Source organism: Chlamydotis macqueenii, chromosome 1 (assembly GCF_036417535.1).
Source record: "Chlamydotis macqueenii isolate bChlMac1 chromosome 1, bChlMac1.mat, whole genome shotgun sequence".
NCBI lineage: Eukaryota > Metazoa > Chordata > Aves > Otidiformes > Otididae > Chlamydotis > Chlamydotis macqueenii.
In genome coordinates this window covers 191,757,709-191,781,643 of record NC_141556.1, presented here as the reverse complement: position 1 = coordinate 191,781,643, position 23,935 = coordinate 191,757,709, and the positions used below count along the sequence as shown (strand labels likewise).

Genomic DNA, 23,935 nt, shown 5'->3' with positions numbered 1-23,935 from the left:
GAAGAAGAAAACAATTCAATTTTTCACCATTTAAAGTGCCCCTAAATGGAAGAAAGTATTTGTAAATATCCTGGAAGATTCTGAAAGAGAATCAAAAAGAGATTACTACGACAGAGTGCAGATTATTTTACAAACAACTGTTTCCCTTATATTTGTAGTTTGTGATTTATTCAGGTTGTGTTAAAATCTTACAAACAGCAGTAGTGCTAACCAGAGTCTTTCAGTGCTAGACCTTGGGTTTCAGTTCTGCACCCCAAGCAAGTGGCTAATTTCTCATGCTACTCACTGGTTGTCAGAGTTCTTTTTCAAGGGATTTTGCCTGTCAGTTCCTTTCTTAATACATCAGTATCTCCTTCTTCAGCTTGCACTCATTGTAAATCTGATGTCTATGCAAGAAAGCCAGATACTGAGCTAAGCAGTGTAATTACTGCCACCACCAAGAATTTATCATCTTTAGAGATTTTCCAGCCCTGTCAAATTAACACTGCGGTGAGACAGAATGCACACATTGTTTTGTGCCTCCTGTATTGGACCTCAGTCTAGAAACTAAATATACACATACATTTGAAGTAAAAACACTAGTAACTGTATCTGGAAATACTGCATCTTTTGTTTGTTTGCACTGTTGCCATGAACTGCCTTGGAATTTTTGCTATTTCTGGAATGTGAACTTGCTTATTATTACTTCATATTCAGTGATTGCTGTAACCTTTCCTTTTAGGTCTTGACCATTACCGTCCTGAGGTCTTTGAACACAGTAAAAAGTTACTGCTTCACCTTTTGATTGCATTGTCTTGCAATAGCAACTATCAAGCCATTGCATCAGTGCTTCTTCAGACCAGAGAGATGAATGAGACCAAGACTCTGACAGTACAACCAGCATACTTACCTGAATATCTATACACAGGTAATAAAGCAAAAGAAGGAAAGAACATTGCATTATACTGAGGTTTTTGAAAGTAGGATGTCAAGGTTACTTTCCTAAAATATAACAGTTCTGATAAATTAAAGTAGTAAAGTGGCAAATATGAACAGTTCCTATTAATATTAATTCCATATGAACTACCCTAGAGATGAGCTCAAATTATTATTAGATAACTTTTCATGGTAGTGAGAAAGCTATCTGATGTAAGGCAAAATATATAATGTAGAATTTTAAACATTAATACAGCTAATAACTTCCTAACTTCCCCCTCAGGGAGCCAGGACTACTTTAAATGAGGACAGTCGCTCCTCAGCCTTCAAAAGAAATTAATAAAAAATTCCAACACAGGAAGAGCAGCAGAATATGCTGCTCAGATTTTCCATTATTAAGTTAAATTTCACATTATATCCACCCTAATTTATATCACAGATACACTTCATTTCGGTCCTGAAATCTGTTTCTGCATTAGGAGGCTTACTTCAGATCTCTGCTGAGATGAGTGTTCTGTTAACTTTTAGGGTTGGTTGGGAACAGTTTGTAGAAAGCTGCCAGCTAGATTTACTATTGTCATGTAATATTACTAAAAGCAAGCATACTGTTGAGATTTAAAGGAATCACAGAACCAATGTAGAGTTATGGAGGTAGGATTCGTTGTCTGGGAGAGGTAAAGGACCTTTACCGTACAGTGAGAAATCAAAAAGGAAAGATTATCAAATTAGTGGCATTTCTGTAGTTCTTTAGGAATATAACCAAAAGTAATAAATAGTTTGGCTTTATAAAGAATATTACTTGATAACTGATTATTATTTTTTATGAGACACAAAAAAATTATTTTAAAGTAATGAGAAGAAGGGATAGGTATTTCAGATTAATGGATTAGTTTGGCCATTGAGGTTTCATTCTGAATAACATCTATGCAAAATTATTTCACATGTGAATTTCCTGTCTTGAGTTTTATAGATCTCTTTTCCAATGCATGTCCATGAATTATTAAATACAGAATAAAATTCTTACATTAAAATTACATTACTGCTTTTCTGACAAAATGAAAAACTTTTCATTCCTGTGTCTGAAAAACATAACTGGTAACCTCTGTCTGTGCCTCTTAAGTCCAAGAAATTATGAAAACTTTGTATTTGGACTCTTTTTTGAGCAGCTAACATGAAGAATGAGAGTGTGGGTGAGGAGCTATAGCAAAGAATCCTAATTGAAAATACTTCATCTCAGGTTCATTCCACATAATATCAGGGAACTAAATTAAGAGTCTCCTGACCTGCCATGGGTTTTGTCAGTAGAAATGCCCCTTCTGCTCTCAGTCTTCTCATAAGGCCAGTTTTTCTGTTGTAGATACAGCCTAAAATGACTAGCAGTCTAACCTTAAGAAAACATGTCTTAGTTTCTAATTTCAGCTCTAAAATTGTTGCAAGCTTTTGATCTAACAGAACTCATACTCAGATATTTAATCTTAATGCTGAAAATACTTAGTATAAGTAGTCCAGTGTTTACAGTTACTGAAGGTGTTGAACAGAAGCCTTAAATATTTGTGTCTTGGTTTCTGTTACATTTGTAAAATTAGGACAACATCATTGTCCTAAAAATTACATCCTGGAGAGGTTTTTTTCCTCATCAGACTAGCCCAGACAAGTGAGCTGAACTTTGCATGCACTTAGCTAACTCCAAAATTCACTTTACAATGTCATACTTCTGAATGTAAAATGCCTGGAAACATTTGTTTTTCAAGTACTATAGCCCTCATGAAGTTAAAAAAAAAAGTCTCGACTTTGATATTTTTCATTTTATATTGGATTCTGCACATTTAGAAACACAGTACCATTTTCACTCCCGGGAGCATTTGAGGATTGTTGTGTTCTGCAGGTTTTCTCCATGTTTCACAGTAGAAGGTTTGTGCTGCTGACTCTGAAAAGAGCTGCTTGGCAGACCCTTTCATCTGTAATGCTGGCCCAGTAGTGCATTCCATCTTTATCTCCTCCCTTTTGACTGGCAGGTGGCTTTGACTTTCTGCGGGAATACCAGTCGTCTCCAGTGCCAGACTCTGGTTTGAGCTCCAGCTCCACCTCCTCCAGTATCAGTCTGGGAGGCAGCAGTGGAAATCTCCCACAGATTACACAAGAGGTTGAGGACATGGACACTGCTGCTGAAACAGATGAGAAAGCAAACAAATTGATTGAGTTTCTGACAACCAGGTAATGGAAATACGCAGAGGTTACATTCGTACTTGAGACACATACTTTCGTGTCTTCTCTACAATTATCTGTAGAAACTTGAAAGACTCAAAGGAAAATGACTGAGCTTTTATAGTAATTGCAGACTTCCATTCCTTACTTATTAACACCTATAGAAGTAGGTAGGTACTTAAAAGCATTACAATGCCAGGAAAAAAAAGAAAAAAATCTTGCCTGACAGAAATAAAATGTTTAATTGACTGATAGTATTATGTTCAGCAATGTACTAATGGAAGAAGACTTATTTATTATTATAAAATTGGATAGGCACTGTACAGGGCATAGTGAAAAGCCATGATGAAACTAGTATTAACTACCAATGACAGCCAGGAGATCCTAGGCACAATGTTAAATTCAAAAACAGGAATTTTTTTTATGCTGCTCTCTAAATGGTATAACTTATATTTGAAATGAGAGCGTTTGTAAAATACAGCATAAGAATATTTATTTACTTGTACTTTGCTCCTAAAATTCTGTTCACTGGCATGTTTTGCAGGCTGTGGCCCTAGAAATATCTGATTTGTTTTACAGTTTATATATTTTAACTTATTACATTTATTTCAGATAACTCAAATAAATTTTGCACTTTGTTATGTATTTCTTTAAGGGCATTTGGTCCACTTTGGTGCCATGAAGATATCACACCCAAAAATCAGAACACCAAGAGTGCTGAACAGCTTACTAATTTTCTGCATCATCTTGTATCTGTATTTAAAGATTCCAAGTCAGGTAGTAATTTTTTTTTCCTTTCATAACTAAAAGAATATCCCCTCAAGGTCACACTGAATGTTTATCCTGTGATTGAGTAGATGACAAATGAAAGAATTTCTTTTAAAAAATCATATTAGATTGGACTGTGGCTGGATGTTAAATCGAACATTTCTTCAAAACTGTTGATAGAAAGCCTTTAGGTTGATTCTACCAGATAAAACTCCTCTATGTCCTGTTGGTAAAAATACATCACAATTACTAAGTAAATGTACTTCATTAAAATTCTTCTGGCAATTAAAGTTTAGTTTTAATTTGTTATGTTTTTTAGAGCTTAGGAAATGTACTGATTGTATTTTGAAAACAGTCACTAATTAAATATCTTCCAAGATCAAAGCAGAATACAGTATCACTATTTATATTTAAGATCTTATCCAAAGCTTACTGAAGCTAATAGAAAGACTCCTACTTCAGCTTGGTTTTAGGTTGGGAGTGTTCAGAAGTTACTGTGTTGCTGCTAGCAAGAATAGTGGATGGCTTGAAAGTGTGTCCAGAAATTGTAAAAAAATTAAATCAGATTAAGAATTGCAAGTTTTTGCTGACAAACATTTGCAGACTCAGAGTTTTGGTTTTGCAGTTTATTTTCTTACATTCTGTGTGAAATAAATGTAAGCAGTGGGAAATTCTCCCAAACCCATCTGCATCTCCATTCTCACAGGGTTTGCAGGATACACTGCAGCACATACCCTCACCACAGAGTTGGTTCAGCCTGTTTATGACCCACAGTGAAGTCTGTCATTAGAAAAAAAAAAATGACATACTATTATTTTGCTTAGGTTTTCATTTGGAGCAGCATCTGAGTGAAGTTGCTTTACAAACAGCTCTTTCAAGCTCTTCAAGACATTATGCAGGTCGCTCTTTCCAGATATTTAGAGCCCTAAAGCAGCCCCTTTCCGCGCATGCGTTATCTGACCTCCTGTCAAGACTGGTGGAAGTTATTGGAGAGCATGGAGATGAGATTCAGGTATGCGTGTGTACATAATGCTTCTTAGTACTGATTTAATGTATACTTAGTTTAAAATTACCATTTTATCAAGGTGTTCTGGAGTCAAGTGATGCAAAGTAGAATGTGGCCTTAGAAAAAGTTACCTGTGAGTTTGCTGAATCCATATGGACCTTATTAAAGCTTTTGCCAGGCTGTTACAATCTTATAGAGCTCTAAAGAGAGCAACTACAAAATATCTAGTAAACGTCACTCAGAATGAAATCTTCGTGATGACTGTTTTTTCCCTTTTCACATCATTAATTTGTGCTTGAGGAACTCATCATTCTACCTGCTGCCATAATCTGACAACGTGAAGTAGACATCACCTCATTTCTCAAATGTTAACATCTTTTGGAATAAAGAAATCCACACCATCCATAACAATACAAAACTTACACTGGCCTAATTCGATCCAGTCTTCTCTTAGTAAATTATGATGTCCAGTTGGTTTAGCTAAACAGACTGAGATTTTACAAACAGAGACTATTTATTGTGAGATTCAAGACTTAATAAAGAGAACTACTACTCTTAATAAGAAATAGACTGACATCACCTCCAAATTTTACTTAGGTAGTGAAACTGCCACAAGATGACAGTAATATTCTGTCACAATTGCTTGTGCAGCATTTCAGTCAGTGACCTGCAGCTCAGAGGTTCTGTGTGCCATTACCCTGATGAGATAATGTGCCCTTCTTGCATGCCTTCATAGATCATTCAGAGGCAGAAAATAAAACACATTTGTAGTGACATTTTAATGTTCAGGGCAGAGGCATTGATGTGAATGTTGTTCTTTTTTCAGGAGAAATTATAGGTTTTCAGTGGGTGACTATTCCTTTTATGAACTGAAGATTTATAGATGTTCACTATTTTGAATGTTTTTGTTGAAATTATTAACCTCGTGCATTCATAGGGGTATGTAATGGAGGCACTACTTACTTTGGAAGCTGCTGTGGATAATCTATCTGACTGTTTGAAGAACAGTGATCTTTTAACAGTGTTATCACGGTAAGAGCCTGTTCTCCTAACTGTATCTTTTTTTTCCAATGTCTCGTGATACTAAGTGTGCTGTTCTGAGTCTGACAGCATAAAATAATTTTGAAAAGACTGAATTCATTTGTAACCTTCAGAGAACTAGAATAAGAGCACATCTCAGCCAAATTTTGCTGAGTTGTTGATACAACTAACGCAACTTTACAATGTATTGTAAATTCTGCGTTGCTGCCACTTGGCTGTAACTCACTTTAACATCCTTTTAAAATACTGTAATTTTTGCACCTTTGTACCATATACTTGAAAACATATCTAGGAAGAAATATGTTTTTCGTAATATTGCTTTCATACAACCTGTCATTCTCAAATGAAGTGTTCCTCAAGAAGTAAATGACCATAGTTTATTCTCAGTAAAACTAGGGAGAATTTTGTCCCATGTGTATATAACCCATGGATTTTGCCAGACATGTAGACCGTCTTTGTGAAACCTTTGGCCTTAAAGTAGATCTTTGTATGTAGAGGGAAATTGCAGACTCCTTCTGTAACACAGCTGTTTGCAGTACTGAGGGAGATTAATGTCTACCTGACTTCTAATAGCAACAACACAATAGGGAACGCTTTTTTAAAATACCAGTAAGTTACCATGCTTTACATGTGGAACAAAAACACAGGGGTTATCATTTCTGAAGCTAGTAGGCAGAGTGCTCTGTATTAAACTGCAATGGCAGAACACAAGTATTGCCTTGTGACAGTGGAGCTATTTATCTTTCTTTAGTGCACATTTCATGAAATGTTCTACCACTGCCCTGTTATATGGGCATTTCCACAAGTCACTTCACATCTCTGTATCTCTTATCCTCAAGTCGTTCTTACCTGTCTAGCCTGTAGGCTAGCCTTCTCTGGTTTGGTGCAGTGCCACGTGAACCTCACTTCAGTCATGTCTGTGGGCACCTCTGGAAAAAAAAGGCTGCAATAGACAGTGTGGTGTTTTACTTTTCCTATTTAACTATTGTCCTGGTTTTGGCAGGGATGGAGTTAATTTTCCTCTCAGTAGCTGGTGTGTTTTGGATTTCATGTGTGAAGAATGTTGATAAACACCCTAATGATACCAGTTGTTGTGAATGAGATCAAGGACACCGTCCTGCTTTCCAAGTCTCGCTAATTTGCAGATGCAGGAAGCTGGGAGAAAGACAGACAGAATAATTGACCCAAACTGGCCAAAGAGAGTATTCCATACCATAAACATCATGCTCAGTATATAAGTGGGGGCTGGCCAGGGCGGGTATCTGCCTTCCTGGCATCCATCTTTCTCCCTCGTTTTGCTGGCATTGTTCCCTCTACCTTGCTGGCTCCCTTTTGCTCCTTTGCTTGCTGCTTGGTTTTGTTTCCGTGATCACTGCTCGGGACGGGCTGTATCGGTCACCAGGACATCAGGTGGTGAGAAAACATATATTGTTAGCTTTGTATATTTTAATATCCTTATATTCTGTTATTATTGTAGTTTTCCCTTGTTATTTTAGTAAATTGTCTTCATCTCAACCCACGAGTTCTCCTTCCCTCCCAATTCTCTCCCCCATCCCACTGAGGAGGGGGAGGGGGAGCGAGAAACTGTGTGGTAATTTAGGCCAAACCATAACAACTATTTATTTACATTTTGATAAATACTTAATTTGAATCAAACATGTACAAGTTTCAAGCTGTGCATTCACATATTGCAATGTATGTTATATATTTTGGGTTCAGGTCATCTTCACCAGATTTAACATCAAGCACCAAACTGACTGCAAACCGGAAGAGCACAGGACAGCTGAATGTGAATCCTGCAAGTGGTAACACAGCCACTGCTGAACGAAGCAGGCACCAGAGGAGCTTCTCTGTACCCAAAAAGTTTGGAGATGTGGACAAGTCCTCGGACCCACCACGCAGTGCCACACTAGACAGAATTCAGGCGTGCACGCAACAAGGCTTGTCCTCTAAAACAAGAAGTTCATCTTCTCTAAAGGACAGTCTCACTGATCCATCCCATATTAATAATCCAACCAACCTTCTGGCCACCATCTTCTGGGTTGCTGTGGCTTTGATGGAATCGGATTTTGAGTTTGAGTATCTAATGGCATTGCGGTTACTGAATAAGCTTCTGGCTCATTTGCCACTAGATAAAGCTGAAAACCGGGAGAAGTTAGAAAAGTTGCAAGGGCAGCTGAAATGGGCAGACTTCTCAGGACTTCAGCAGCTACTTCTGAAAGGATTCACCTCCCTCACTACCACTGATCTCACACTACAGCTCTTTAGTTTGCTGACACCGGTGTCTCGAATATCCATGGTGGACTCCTCTCAAGCGATAGGTAAAACCAGTATACTTTCCTCTCTTTCGGTTTCCATTGCAGAAATAGGCTAATGCTTTATAACAGTACCGTTGCCCTAAATGATATTCTGGATTTTCAAATTAAGGCCCCTTTAAGACAAATGTGGCATGGCCAGTGGCATGAACCACTTGACAGGGTCTGTGTGAGTTTACGGCTAATGTAATATTGAAACTGTGACCTCCCACAAAAAAACCAATTTAAAGATCACTGTGGCTCTTCCTGTCCAAAATATACATTTTGTTCTGTATTTTGCTGTTCTAGGATTTCCACTGAATGTTTTGTGTCTCCTGCCCCATTTAATTCAGCATTTTGACAGCCCAAACCAGTTTTGTAAAGATATAGCCGAAAGGATTGCTCAGGTATCAAAGTTATTTACTGTTTCGTACATCCTCAAACTCTGTAAATGCAGTTGCCTTGTTCTTAATGACTTTTGACATTTACATTTTATTAGGTTTGTTTGGAGGAGAAGAACCCCAAGCTATCAAATCTTGCACATGTCATGACCCTTTATAAAACACACAGCTATACAAGAGATTGTGCTACCTGGGTAAATGTGGTTTGCCGTTACCTTCATGAAGCATTTGCTGATATTACTTTGAGTATGGTTACGTATTTGGCTGAGGTAAGTTTTCAAAAACTTTTTCTTGTTTTAACTTTTCTGTTGCCTAACAACCCAAAGAGCTGAAGTCTGCCTGCAGACTCTGTAGCTGTTATTTATAATGAAGAATAAAAAGCAGAAATTAGCAGAAAGAAGGGAATTACTATAAGAAATCAATATTGAACAATAAAACAGGAGCCAGCAAAGGTCTGCAGGGCTGATACCTCTTAAAGCAGCTTCATCAGCCAGTCAGATTTTCCACTGTGAAAGAAAAAGAAACTGGACAGCATTTATTTAGATCCACTGAGGAAAATAAGAGAAGGACTAATTCCAGAAGGGGTTATCAGCGTTAAGTAAGATATCATCTACTATATAAGGATCTGGTTGTTGACACAAATCTGTATGCATTCCTCTAACACTGAATGGGATCATCTTGCTGCCCAAGTTTTCCCCTGTGCTCATTGCTTACTCCTAATGTATCTCACATGCGGAGTGTAGAGCTCATGCAGCATTGTTACTGGGGATCCAAGGCTCAGTTCTGCTCTTTAGCTTAAGGCCACTTGATTTTCTGCCTCCTGTGTCAGATCAGTGTCAGGACACCGTTTTCTTGCAGATTTATCCCTTCACTCCCCTGCTATAGTGAGATGCCTTCAGTCTCTGCTCTCATCCGGGGAAAAGATAGTTCTGTATTCATGACATAAATTCACTAGCTTCTTTAGAGTGTCTTTGGTTTTTGGAGCAGATTCATTCTCCCATCTGCCAAAGGATCTACAAAACCTCTGCAGGCATCAGTGATACTGGCTATCCACACATTTTCAAGAGCTTGAGAGGCCAAGCTGTGCTCCCATACTCGAAAATTCAGATTAAACTTGGCCCTGGTACCTCAAGCCGCAATTCCTCACCTTGTTTGCACATAGAGGCTCAAAGTAAACAATCATATCAGATCTTAACTGATGGTGAAAGCCATGACTCTCCTGTAGGAGACTAAAATGGGACCTTAAGGTTTTTCAGTCTGTTTTCAAACCCAGTGACTGTAAAGAACTATTAGCTCTTCAAACACGACTCTAAATCCTCAAGAATCAAGTGTCTCCTTCACAGCAGAAACTTGTATTTCTAATACACAAATACTGTAAAAACTGAGATTTAAACTCTTTCTTAGCCTTAGGAAAGCATTTGACCCTCTATTTACCCTTCAGTGCTCTTACTGGTGCTGAAGCACCTCCACAAAGGCCATTGCACGTGATCTTGCTCCCCTCAAAACAGGTTTAGGCGTGCATGTGGAGACTTTCTTTGCACTTCCCCTTTGCTGTAGATTTTCACCACACTACTGTATTAAAAGCAAGTCAGGCAGGTTTTTGACCATGATTGAGGCACATTCCTCACATAGCACCGTCATCACAGGACAAGAGAGTAGTAAGCAAGAATTCCTTTCTCTTTATTTACATTGACTGGAGCTCTGTTGAGTCATGTCTGGAGAATATTTGTATGGGCATAGTATAGGGTAGCTGCCAGTCTGGAGGAGGAGCAAGAGACAAGAAACCATCTTGTTTGGCCTACTGTGGCCATGAAAAAGATTCTTCCAGCATTCAGAATATGTTTACTGTTTTCTTCTCAGTTAATCCCCGGTCCAGGATAAAGAATGTGCTCCTGTCTCCTATAAACCAACTGTGGGATATACTGTCAATAGGTAAAGCCAAATGAGTAATAGGTAAAGCCACTGGGCAATCTGCAGTTGAATGTTATAGCCGTTGGTTACAGAGCTTTGTGCTTTACTAATCCTGGCTCAGTCCCCAGTGCTTAAGCCTGAAGGAAGTTGAGACATGCAGTAATTAAGAATAACAAAGGAAATCTGTGTTGCAACAGGGACCCATGCACACATACAGGTATACCTTCAGAAGGAGACTTTGTACCACAACTTAAAATTTTGAGAACAAATGCTCTCCGCAGAAGGTAAAAGTTTTGATTATTGCCATTCAGACAAAAATATGCATTTATCCTATTTGATGGTAGGTAATTGCTTGTCAGCTAGGGATATGATCCTGGCATAAAATAAAACATTTAAACCATGTTCTTATCCAAACCTTTCAGTGACAAGCAACGCTCCTTACCGAGTTTTACATATTACAGCTCTATCCATGAAAAATTATCATTTCTTCTAGAAAAATAGTTGAGGATCTCAGTCTACAGATGAGGATAAATCACTATTTAATACTGCAGTAGAAGTTTGAACCTCCACTACCAAAAGCAGTATACAAACACATTACTGAAAGTTTACTTTGATTTTATGTTAGATTTTTTGCATATTATTTTTTTTAATCAACCTTGTACCATGAGAGCACAATCATTCTAGGAGAATATCTGAATTGACATGGGTCACATGTTAAACTAGTGACTAGTGATTCATTAAGTCTAAGGTCATGCTTGGACTTAAGCAGCTAGTGCTATTAATACAGAAGAAGGGAGAAGAAACTACATACTGCGTAGTAATGTGCTGTCATGGTTCAGCCCGGATCGGGACCAGACTACGCAGTCTCTCTCTCTCACTCCCCGCACCCTCCAAGAGAATAGGAGGAGATGATATAAGAAAAACGTCTCGAGGTTTGAGATAAGGACAGGGAGAAATCCTTAAAATTACCGTCACGGGCAAAACAGACTCAACTTGGGGAAAACCATTCATTTATTACTAAAACTAGCAGGAGAATGAGACAGGGAACAAGATAACCTCCCCCGACCTCTCCCTCTTCCCGGGCTTAACATTATCTCTACTACCTTCCCCTCCTGAGCGGCACAGGGGGGAAGAGGGAATGGGGATCGTGGTCAGTTCATCGTGCATTGTTTTACGCCACTACTTCGTTGTCAGGGGAAGAACTCTTCACATTCCTCCTCTGCTCCAGGGTGGGGTCCCTCCCATGGGCCACAGTCCTTCCTGAAACTGCTCTGGCGTGGGTCATCTCTTCCACGGGGTGCAGTCCCTCCAGAACAGCTGCCCCAGCGGGCCCTCCATGGGACAGCCTCCATGGGACAGCCTCCTTCAGGCCTCCACCTGCTCTGGCGTGGGGTCCTCCACGGGCTGCAGGTGGATCTCTGCTCCTCTGTGGGCCTCCATGGGCTGCAGGGGGACAACCTGCTCCACCATGGTCGTCACCACAGGCTGCAGGGGAATCTTGGCCAGGAGCCACATTACTCCTCCCCCTCCTTCTGAACTGACCTTGGCGTCTGCAGCCGTTCCTCACAACAGGCTGGCAGACACCTCTCAGGATCCTTTTTATATCTTACTCACTTCTTATCTCTTCTCCACTCTTGCGGCCGGGCTGGGCCTAATTGGGCCCAGTCGGCTGCCCAGCGGGAGGCCAGAGGGTGAAGCCTGCAAGGCCCATGAGGTCTGCGCCTCCCCCTCTCTGCCCTGCTCAGCTGCTTCACATCTTCTCTCCCTTTTTTTCCTATTTTCCCCTTCTTAAATACGTTATGGCAGAGGCGTTATCACGAGACATTCTGCTACCAATTGGCTCGGCCTTGACCTAGGTCCGGCCGAGTCCACTAAACAAAGGGGAGCGACTTCTAGCAGTTTCCTACAAAAGCTACCACCTTAGGCTCCCCCTCACCAAACAAAACCAGAACATGTGCTCATGGTAGATGTTTCCTCCTCCCTATTAGATAGGGGATTGCTTGTGATAGGAGCATGAGCATTCATAACCTGTTCAAAAAAATCACTAGAGATTGCAAAGGAAAGCATATCCTAGGTCAGGTATTATCCCACTAATGGCTTGTCTATCAGACGTGGCTTGTGAAATGCCTTCATTTCCTTAGTGGACACAGAAAACATTTGTTTGACTGACCAACATAGCCTAAGAGCAGAGTATCTCTTCACACCTTCTGCCAGATATGGAGGGGCAAAGGGAACTGTCTCCTGCGGTATCATCCCAGCAGCCACATCAACCAGTAGCAGCCAGCCCAGACAAGCCTTCAAGGAGCAGGCTTTGCTCTCCGCTTAGTTCTAGGTTAGTTACTGCTTCAGGAGGGGGATAAATGTTGCTTAATGGAGTGTGGATCCCTAAACCCAGGTAAGATCCAGATAGTTACCACACACTAACAAGAAAGAAATCCACAGTTCTTGAAAACAGTTCATATGGACCACAGTCAGGGGAAAAAAAAAAAAAAAAAAGACTGAGGACAGTTATGATTTCTTCATACATGTACAGTGGAAACTCTTTGTCCTGTAACTCACTGATCCAAATGATGTGTTACCACAACTCCCATCTTGCTGCTATCTTTGTTACTTCTGGCAGCAAAAGAACTCTTACTGTACTAAATGCATTTTAAAGTTGCTGTTCTCTTTTTAAACTGAAATACTCTTTCTTGTTACAAATTCATGGTGTATTTAAGTACACACTTGGACTATCAACCACCACATATACTCATCTGAATAAATGAAAACTGGCACAATCCAGAAATGTTTACAGTTTAAGGGCCAAGAGCTGTTTGAGTCAAAGGATTCTGTTCACAACAAATTTATACAAACTGGAATGGAAATTAGAAGCTTTCAGAGTTAACATTCCTAGAACAGCTTTCTAACCAGCAATAGAGACGAAATTCCCATTATGTCCCAAGAATTCCTTTTCCTATCACAAAAGTGATTGTCTGATGCAGTAGCCTCTGCCAGAGAACAAAAAAAAATTCTTTCTCTCATCCAGATAGTTTCTTCTAATCCTTTATTCCTACACTGAAATGTTATACCAGCTGATGTGCTGGATCATATAAACTATTTACAAGGAAGAAATCAAACTTTCCATTGCGAGATCCTAATGAAAGGATCAGAAAAAGTCTTTAACCTTGTTTTGAAGAAGAATTGCTAAGCACGTTTTATCTCTCAGTAAAAGTATCCATGGGGTGAAGCAGGTTACCATGTAGCAGAGGTATAGATAAAGCACAGTGAGTTCCATCTGTGTGCTGTTAATGAAATTTGCCTACTTTGTTTTATGAATCACTAATTACTACTCACTTTTACTGATGAAAGAAATCAGAAGATATTTAGTGGGGTGAGATAGATGTGTGTCCTACCTGAACATTCCATTTTGGCTGGCATGAAGCGTTCTCATTCAATAAAAAGAGGAGCCTTGTCATTCAGGCCAGCTAGGGCATCTAGTAAATTACTAGACTCTTCTTGGATAACAGCTGAAATTTTTCTCTGCTGAAGACATGAGACAGCATAGAGTTTTTATAAGTAATTGTTTTCTAGATCCTAATATTTCTAGTAATCAATGTTAGAAGAACTTTTTTGTCAGCCTGAATGAAAGGATAGAGTCTAGTCTTGAGCCTCTGGTAACCTCCAGCAATAATATTTGATTGCCTGTGAAATTTGTGGGGTGGGACAGTGCCTGTCACTAATGAAAGAACGTGCTATCTTCCAGGAAATTTTCAGCTGAGATATTTCACACACATGTGCAAACATAGCATGCCTCCTGAATTACTGTCATGTGTGTATATATATGAGGACAGTTGCATTTCCAAGGTTCATTGTGGTATTCCAGGATCTATACTCAGGTGTTCCAAAATTTCAGGATTTAGATCAAGCCCTTCTTTGTATGTGCCCCTACAGCAAGAGAGCCCAGGGACTCCATCTCCTCCTTAACAGAAAATATTTCTTTGGCAGTTACAGCCAGTGAGCGCTGGCAGTGAAGTATATTTAGATAAATATATATTGATGTCTGAATAGTAGTAGTTTTGTTTCTTCAGCATGTTTTCTTTTTTTCTCACTGACTTGCAGCAAAGGTAGGCATAAAAAGATACTGCTCTGTTTTTACTGGATGTGCTTCCCTAATTACAGTGTAAATTTTACCTAGCAGTTTACTCAACTGCTGAATGTGTTTTCTGGAAAAGTTAGGGCAGGCATATATCAGAACAGGATAGCATTTGGCTCCCAACTTAAAGGTTTTTTTTTATTTCATACTTGTATCATCATGACTTGTAAAATGACTGTAAAATGACTGTGAAATGGCATTGCAGAATCAATGAGAAGAGAGATTAACAGTACAAATGGCATTCATGAAACTAGAAGCTTTTTCCATAAGAAGAAATGTCTCAAAATTTAGCTATTTTCACTTTTTTTTTTTAACAGCTACTAGAAAAGGGTCTTCCTAGTATGCAACAGTCCCTTTTACAGATGATCTACAGTCTTCTTAGTTATATGGACCTGTCAGCTATTCCTGTGAAACAGTTTAACGTGGAAGTGCTAAAAACCATTGAAAAATATGTACAGGTAAATACCTTATCTTCTTTATATTAGCATAGGAACTTAGCAGTGTTTACTGCCACAAGTTGATTTTCTTTATAAGAATTTAAGACTAGATTAGCAGGGAGGACTGTGACTGTCCAGTGTGGTATCTGGTTTATAAATATCCTGATGCCTAATAGACTGTGCATCCCCAGATAAGATGCCCAGCTGTGCATTCACTGTGTGTGAAGGTTTAGGCTGCAGCTACACTACACCAGGAGCAAGCTTAATACCAGCCAGACTGTAACTGACCACTCTTTTTAGTTATTAGCATGAGGGAGATGTGGCATAAACACTTCCCTTCAGAGACTTCTGCACCTAATTCTCAGCAAGTGGAAAATACATATTTCTACTAGGAATTTACAGCTGTAAAGAGCCAATGTCAAGTCAGCCTTTCTGTTGAATGGAGATTCTTATATTTATTTGTACTGATTAAGGCATTCAAGTAGGAGATTTTAAACCTTTGGCCAAGTTGGCCTTGCACTTGGATCTCCCAGGTTGCAGACCAGTTCCCTGACAATGACACCTTAGGCAAGTCTTGGTCTCAGCTGTTGAAGTTATTCTGCAAGTATGTACCTTGTCAGTGGCCGAGAGAGCAAAAGAATAGTAATATTCCAATTCCACATTTTTATTATATGGTAAAAAATATGACTGTAAAATGTGTAAATAATTTTGAATGTGTGTGAATCTTTCTTTCCTTTTGCTGATTAAGTATACTTACTTCTAGAGCATTCACTGGAGAGAAGCCTTGAATATCCTGAAGTTGGTAGTTTCTCGATCTGCCAGTTTAGTTTTACCATCCTATCAACACAGCGATCTTTCAAAAATGGAAATACATCGAGTGTGGAACAGTGCCTCCAAGGAGCTACCAGGGAAGACTTTAGAGTTTCATTTTGATATTTCAGAGGTATTATTTGTAATTCTGCTACTTAAAACCTTAATTCTGTTATTTGATAATCCTAAAATAAGTGCTGCAGCTCCTTAAGAAAGCTGAAAAATTGGGAAAGAAAGGAAAATTACCAAACTGAAAGGCTGTTAAATTCTTTTCAATCCACAGTGACATATTTAGTGACCTTTTCTGGATTTTTACTAGATTTTTTTGGTGAAGGAATTAATAGTTGTATTTAAAATTATCTGGTGGGAAAGCTATGCTGCAGTTATGCCAACTGTAATATATAAGTATACTATATGTATTTTGTATTAGATGCCAATCTTCTCTGTAACTGTTAAACACAGGAGTATGTCCTTTAACGGAGTGCTGTCTGACTTCTGACTGAACTCTTTTACAGCAGTCTTTGTCCTGCAAACCCTGTACACCTTTTAACTTTACAGAACCGAATGGTCCTATTTTTAATGGGCAACTCACTTTATTTATAGCTATGAACCTGCAGGACTGTTTGCGGCATTATAGACTGTATTATATAGATAATAGTGAGATTTTGAGGTTAAAAGGAAATATGAACATAAAAAGGCATCTTGTACTATTTTATAAAGAGTTTCTTCTTGCTGTTTCATGTAGGTATAGTTTCAGAAAATGCTGAGCATCCTATTGCCAATCTAAGCAAGCATTTTAATGTTTGTTGGAACAGGGCTAGAGTGTTCAGCACTCTTAGGAAAAACCCATTAAAAAACACATGCAAGAAATGTAGATTTGAAATAAATTTCATAAGCTTTCTGGGTTTTTTGCCGATTCTTACATTAGAAACAAGTTTGACAGTTGCTTTGTGTATTAGCTATTCATGAACATAAGCACCAGCTACTAAGTATGCCAATTGTTACTGAGACATTAATAGTGGAAAATAACATACAAAGCAAGTTCAGTGCACTCCTTGTTTTACCCCTGTGAATGATCTTCAGAGTAATCTTTTACTGCAACTGAAGCAATTTCCCCCATTATAAGTTCATCCTGGAGCATAGTACTAGTGAATAATTAATCTCTATTTAAGACTCCAATTATTGGGAGACGGTATGATGAGCTGCAGAGTTCTTCTGGACGAGATGGTAAACCCAGGGCAATGGCTGTTACCCGAAGCACTTCTTCAACCTCCTCAGGATCTAACTCCAATGTCCTTGTTCCTGTGAGCTGGAAGAGACCCCAGTACTCTCAGGTAAACTCCTTTTAAGTGGCCCACTATTCATTAACAAGTTGAACTTGGAGCAGCTGAATTGACACATACTAGGCTCGTAGATGCTTGGTGCCCTCTGTGCCCTGTGCAGTGCTGCTGGCTAGGGCAGTGGCAGCACAGCATCTGACTGGACTGTCTGAGCTGAATATCATTTCTTGGACTCAGAAATGAACTGAGTTATGTCTGTCTTCTGTGCTGTCAGTGGTTTTTCTTTCAGCCTTCAGGAAATGCATCACTTTAAGACCTCTAAGTCTAGGTCAGCTTTAGCTAAGAATGACAGGTGAGTTCAGATATCAAGGAGAGCAGACAGCATGTGCAACTTTCTAAGTGTTGTTTTCTTGGGAAATCAGATTAAAATAATTGCTTGAAACAATTTTCCTAAAAGTGATATTTGATTACCTTATTGATTTTGGCTATCTGCCAGTTAGAATAAAACCAAGGAGAATAAATGTATTTGCCAGTTTGTTTTTTTTTTCTGTATAGCAGTAACTCAGGCACCAGTTCTGCAAATAAATTAATAATGCATGTCTCTAATTATAAGCTCCTGAACTGTCCTTTTGAAGTGATGCACAGAATCCAATGTTTTCTTATTATGCTCAATAGAATTAATGGGCTAATTTAAAAATAATAAACACTTAAATCATTAACAGCTGGTTTTATGTTTCCTTGTGTGCGTAGTTGCTCTGAAAGCAACCATTTGAGCACTGAATGACTAATTCTTTGGTTGATTCCTCCTAATTAAAAACTGTTAATGTATGCTTCTAGCCACCAGGAGAACAGGTGGTTAAAACAATGCTCATTTGAGAAATGTCTTGTTTTCTAGAAAAGGACAAAGGAAAAACTTGTGCATGTCCTTTCTCTATGTGGTCAGGAAGTTGGGCTGAGTAAAAACCCTTCAGTAAGTAGCCTCGTATTGACCATTTCTTTGTTTCATTGTGTCCTAAACTTTAGTAGTGAATAACCTCGTTTCCCAGAGTTGCTGAGCTGATTTGCATAGTTTCATGTCACATTACTGTCATTGTCATTTGCACTGCCCCACGCTGCATTTCTCAGCATATAGACCGGAGAGTGAATGGCCCTCTCACTTAAAGACAATTTGCTTACAGAGCTACATATGGTTTTGCTATGAGACATCTGTGATGCTGAGAGTTTTGCTTATGCCAGCTCAATGGGTAGAGAGTAATGACCTCTGCTATTACCAATCTAGAGCCTTTATAAAGTAAAAAATTAAATTACAGAAATTAAACTGTGGAGGGGGAGTGGTTTCTGATTTTTCCATTAGATAGTAGTTCTGAGGTTACTCATTAAAAATTAATATTATCTGGTGCCAGGAAATGGGCAATAGATCATCCAGGGTAGGAAGCTCTTAAAATAGTTATTAAATTTCTTCTACAGAGAAAGGAAAATTTCTGAATGTTTTTTAATATGTCGCATGTCATTTGTATTATGGTGAACCGGTCCTTCATTTCTGCAAGACAGGGACTGTTGCATTTTTGCAAGTAAATTGCAGATATAATTATTTTTAGTAGGAAAGGAAAAATTACAGCTTTTTGTGTTTTCTAATCTTGGTATATTTTTGAACATCACTTTCAACTAGAGATATTTTGGAGAACTTACTAGCTCACCCCCCTGACAGCATTTTCTTTGCTAAGTTCTCTGAATTTCGTTCCTATAAATGTATACAAACTTCCAGGCAACATCAATCTGCAGCCGTTAGGAGGTAGCTGTAATATTCTTGGATGTGTTCCTGCAGTATGAAGTTGTTTCTTTGTACAAGTTTAATCTGAAGGCACCTGTCCAACATAAATAATAAAGAGTGTTCTAAAAATACTCAGTGAAGGAATTAGGTGTGTACTGGAAATACAGTCTTCCAAATAACCAATTACAGCTTTTAGGAAGAAACAACCGGAGGGAACAGTTTGTTACAAGAGAAATCCTTTGAATTGTAGGTAATTTTTTCTTCCTGTGGTGATTTGGATCTGATTGAGCACCAGACGAGCTTGGTGTCTTCAGAAGACGGAGCAAGGGAGCAGGAGAACATGGATGATTCAAACAGTGAACAACAATTCAGAGTCTTTAGGGACTTTGATTTCCTAGATGTTGAGCTGGAAGATGGGGAGGTACAGTATATTTTCTCTGAAATAGCTTTTTTAATAAAACAGTTTTATATTCTTTCTACTAAACACTATACTCTCCTTGTAACATAAAACTTTAACTGTGTAACTATAAACTTAGTTTTAAGTTCAGATTGTTTATAATGTTCACTTAGTGTTTATTTCAGTAGCATAACAGTAAGAGGCTACCACACCCTTCCTTTCTGAATCTACTTTAGGAAACACTGCAAAACTGTTACTGGAAGATAAAGGCTCTGTTCTAGTACCATTTCGGTTAATTTACTTTTAAGTGAATTTGTTTTAAATACAGTTTTTAAAGGTCTAAATTTGTTAACAAAAATATATTTGCCGATTAAAAACCCATAAAATTAAATTGTTGCAAAACTCTTGGTTCATGAGTAACCCTCCAAAACATGAATTCAGGCCTTCAGGCTGTTGTTATTCCTGCAACTGCTGATGAAATCACTAATGCTGAGAGACGAGTACCTTCCACTCTGCTTAGGTGTCTGTGATTTCATCATTTCATGCAGGAGCTAAACAGAACCTTGACAGCTCAAATCAAGTCTTGACAGGTGAAGCCTGTCAGCTTACCTGGAGCTGAAACTGCTGAAGGGAAAAAGTTGAAGAACTGCTGAATCTGGGGGGGTGCAGGGGCTGCACCCTTTAACCTTGCTTATCTCAAACTTGGAGTATTTCTTTCTGTTTGGGTGGGAAAGACCAAAAATGAATACGCATTGTCAAACAAGTCTAACAATTTTGTTGCTATTTAAAAGTTCAGAAGTTCTTAGCTCTTTTGAAGTACTTAAGGTGCAGATGTTCAGCAAACCTAACAGTTTAATTAATTAATTATCTTGTCATAATCTGGACTTAATTTTAACATGAATTCTCCCAGGCATCATTGTTAGCCCTGAGATGAACATGTGTACAAGAAGAAATAATAATTTTTCTCCCTAGATGAATTACAGTAGTAAAATAATTTTAAGGTGAACAGACCCCTCGGGTGTGAACTCATGTACATCTGAATTTTAAATTTTTTTTTCTAATGAAGAGAAAGAATGAAGGAATAGAAAGAGATGTTACAGAGTCCTTATTTTCCAAGTCAGGAATCTGTATCAAAATATAGTAATTTTGGCTCACAACTGCCCATGACTTTGCTTTAAAAAAAAAAAAAAAAAAAGCAGTTGGCATTGGCATCAGTGGTTGAAAATACATTAGGCAAGTATTACGAAGGAGCTTTAATGTTCCAAACAATGATAAATTATAAAACAGCAGTGCCAGTTTGTCAAAAAGTATACTGGCTGCAATTATTTCTGTGTCTTAAATGCTTTCAAGATATTACAAGGACTTGGGACTGCAATTTTGACTAAATATCACATGATTATTTTTTTGTCCATTGAAATTCAGGAATTTCTTCTTTCTCTTCACTAGTTAAAACCATATACAGATTATATATAATTGTGCAGAACAATTTCTATCAAAATGAGTTTACCTTCATGGACTGTTTCCCTGCAAAGATTTGTTACATTCATGTGGCTAATTTCAAGACTGAGGCCTAAATTAATCGATGTACTAATTGTCTTAAGTTGGTCGTGGAACAGATACTAAGCTTCTCTAGCTTCATGTGAAGTAAAATGAAAAATGTAGTCTTTTACTTAATACAGTTTTTAAATTGTCATGGATCTGAGACCTTGCATTCCAAGGTTTAGTCCAGAATGACTGACTACTGTTTTAAATAGATACTTTAGCCAAATTCAAACTGGGTGTAAGAGGCTACATTTCTAATGACTGAATTGAAACTGCTGTAACATTTTATATCAGGTCTGAATTTGCTATATTGATAAACATGAACAAAACAGTGTTAGAAAGCTGAAGCTAGCAAGAGCACAGTCTTTCCAAAAAAAAACCTTATGATTGAAACAGGCCAGTGATTCTTGTATTGTCCCCAGACCACAAGATGTACTTTTTTGAATTTTCATAAAGATGTGAAAGCAGGTAATGATTATTTTCAAACTTAAGAGACAGGCTGAAGAATTGAAGTTTCTGTGATACTATTAGTTACAATTGTAGGCAAATGTTTGTCTATAATGTCTTTAATACAGTAATTTTACATAGATTCTTTCTATTTGTTTTTCTGTCCGTTAAATCTGCTACACAGGAACTTCAGGTAAGAATGCTGCTTGAACTCAGATGTGCCAGCATATGTTATGCCTTCTTGCAAATTTGTATTCTAGAATAACATAGTTTTGTTTTTGCCCTCTCCCTCTTCAGTGTGTGCGTGAGTGAGTGTGCGTGTGATTGCTCTTCTGACAGGTGCTTCATTTTTTGTCTCATATTAGAAATATTTCTGAAGTATTTTTCAAAAATTGTTTCATTTTAAGTTTGTTTTTGACATGTTCAACAGTCTCCACAAATTTTAAAATATCTTAATTCTAGTATCAGCATTTTTTAAACTGAGCCATTTCTCCTTTTAGTATTTTTGTGCATAAATAATATTTAAAAGCAAAAGAACAACTTCATTATTTATAATATAGTAAAGTTTGGGCCATTTGTTTCCATGGGCAAATGATATATAATTACCAGCTTTTCAGTTGTAGTATATTGGCTCTTGTTAGCATCTTGCTAAAGCCAATACCTGACACCTCTTTAGAAAGTTTATATCATTGCCTACCAGCCTGAATTTAATTGAATAAATTGATTAATTCATCTGACTTAATTTAATTCAGCTGTATACTCCTACAGACTTTGCTGGACTTATTTGCCCTGTTAAGGAGCAAATTTGCCCTCCTGAAAAGGAGCATCAGTGGTTGCCAGTTTGGGACCTAAACTTGCAGTTATCACTGTGTAGAGAGAAGTGAAATGACAGAGAATTGTAATGAGTTGTACAAATGATACAAAAATCAGCAACAACAGTATTTCAGTATTTTGCATATTTGTTTCTGCAAGTCTGTACATCAGGTATTATGCAAACACAACCCCCAAAAGATCTTTGTCTGTGCTCTAAAAGATACAACCATATGGAAATAGTGCCTTACTATGCAGTTCCACAATACTTTTGCCTATACCCTACAATATTTGTGTGACTCCATTAACTTTGCATACTTTGTCAATATAGTAAGGATAAAATCTTGTGTGAAAGAAGTTTTGCATTATGCTTTTTGGAGGAGCTATGCTGCTCTCCCCTCACATAGAGTTACTTCCCTTTTTACTGCCTTTCTGTGTCTCCCCATTCCCCTGGGTTGCTGTAGTTTTTAAAGCGGCTGCAAGGGCAGATCTGCTCCTTTACCAGAACGGTGATGATTGTAGGAAGTCCTATGTGGTACCTGCTCACTGCTGGCCAGACACATTTATAATATGTGATTGTTTCCTTTTGAGTTGATGTTTGTGGCTGATGGCTTTTCAGATAGGGGATAGCTTTGCTCCTGCTGTTGATAATCATTAACAGCTTCTCAAATACATCTTCCTTCCTTCTTCTTAACTGTGAAAGCAAGATTGCTAACAGACCATAAAAACAACAACTCCATCTTCTTAACTGTGAAAGAAAGATTGCTAACAGACCATAAAAACAACAACTCCATCTTCATAGACATGTGTTGACCTCTTGTTTAAATTCAGTATGATTCTGGGTGCCCCTGTAGCAAGCTAACGCTAACCCAAATACTCTGGGTGCTTGGGTTATACTGTCTTTTATCTGTCTTACCCTTTTCCCTTACTTTGAATTCATTCTCCCTTCTAATTGTATAACCTAGGAGTGTCCCTTTTCATTTTTCTATTTTTCTTCTTTTTGCTGGCTTCCTTCTCTAAGACATTGCAGAACAAAACTGCACCAGAAAATATTCCCATAGACATAGGTTGCAGTTTACAGATAGGCATCATGAGGATCAGTGTGTGATGACGGTCATCTTTGCTTGCTTGCTTATTTATGTCATTTTGTCATTTGTTAGTTCTGTAACTGGTGTTTTTGTGGAGGATGTCTCATTGCTGCATGTGTCCTCCAGCCTTTGAGGGAGAGGATGGACAGCCAAATAATTTGTTAAGATAGGTTGCTGGGCAATGCACAGTCATTTTTATGATTTAGAGAGACCTAATTTCTTGAATCTTGGAAGTGCTCTGTTCTCTTCCTGCACAAAACTACCATATGATTCCCGTTCCAGGATGGAAACACAGAGTTCTTCCAATAATGTGCTGAGCTTCATAACAATTTAATGTTTGTTTGCTCTTGAATATAGTGCATTCTTTAGTTCTAAATGTTCTTGTGGATTACAGTTCTTGCATTTCTGGATTGTCTTTTTCCTAAAAATTTTTTTTTTCTTTTTGCCTCGTATTTGTTCATGAACAGTCAGCTTACTGTCATGAAACTGAACTTACCCTCTCTAATCTTATTCCAAAGTCCATTGATTTAAAGAACAATCATACAAAATAAGATCTATTTGTGCAAGTTTGTTGCTTGATAAGGAGGTAAGATTGCAATTGAATTAATTGCACTTTATGCAGTTTAGTCCCCATTCAGTAAATGTCTGAGTAGTCCTGAATGGGAATTACTCAGGTGTGT

At 38.1% G+C, this 23,935-nt stretch overlaps 1 protein-coding gene across 2 annotated transcripts in view; it reads left to right on the top strand.

The window, feature by feature from the left end:
- FRY (FRY microtubule binding protein) overlaps window positions 1–23,935 on the top strand; it is a 170,033-nt gene that overhangs the window by 119,520 nt on the left and 26,578 nt on the right. For both annotated transcript variants that reach the window (XM_086772000.1, XM_086771999.1), the window contains exons 39-51: window positions 722–907; window positions 2,931–3,129; window positions 3,776–3,897; window positions 4,713–4,900; window positions 5,832–5,926; window positions 7,655–8,256; window positions 8,539–8,636; window positions 8,729–8,899; window positions 14,991–15,131; window positions 15,874–16,053; window positions 17,093–17,254; window positions 18,096–18,170; window positions 19,222–19,392. In XM_086772000.1, coding sequence (XP_086628126.1) covers window positions 722–907; window positions 2,931–3,129; window positions 3,776–3,897; window positions 4,713–4,900; window positions 5,832–5,926; window positions 7,655–8,256; window positions 8,539–8,636; window positions 8,729–8,899; window positions 14,991–15,131; window positions 15,874–16,053; window positions 17,093–17,254; window positions 18,096–18,170; window positions 19,222–19,392 — 2,390 coding nt within the window. The remainder of the gene's footprint in view (window positions 1–721; window positions 908–2,930; window positions 3,130–3,775; window positions 3,898–4,712; window positions 4,901–5,831; window positions 5,927–7,654; window positions 8,257–8,538; window positions 8,637–8,728; window positions 8,900–14,990; window positions 15,132–15,873; window positions 16,054–17,092; window positions 17,255–18,095; window positions 18,171–19,221; window positions 19,393–23,935) is intronic.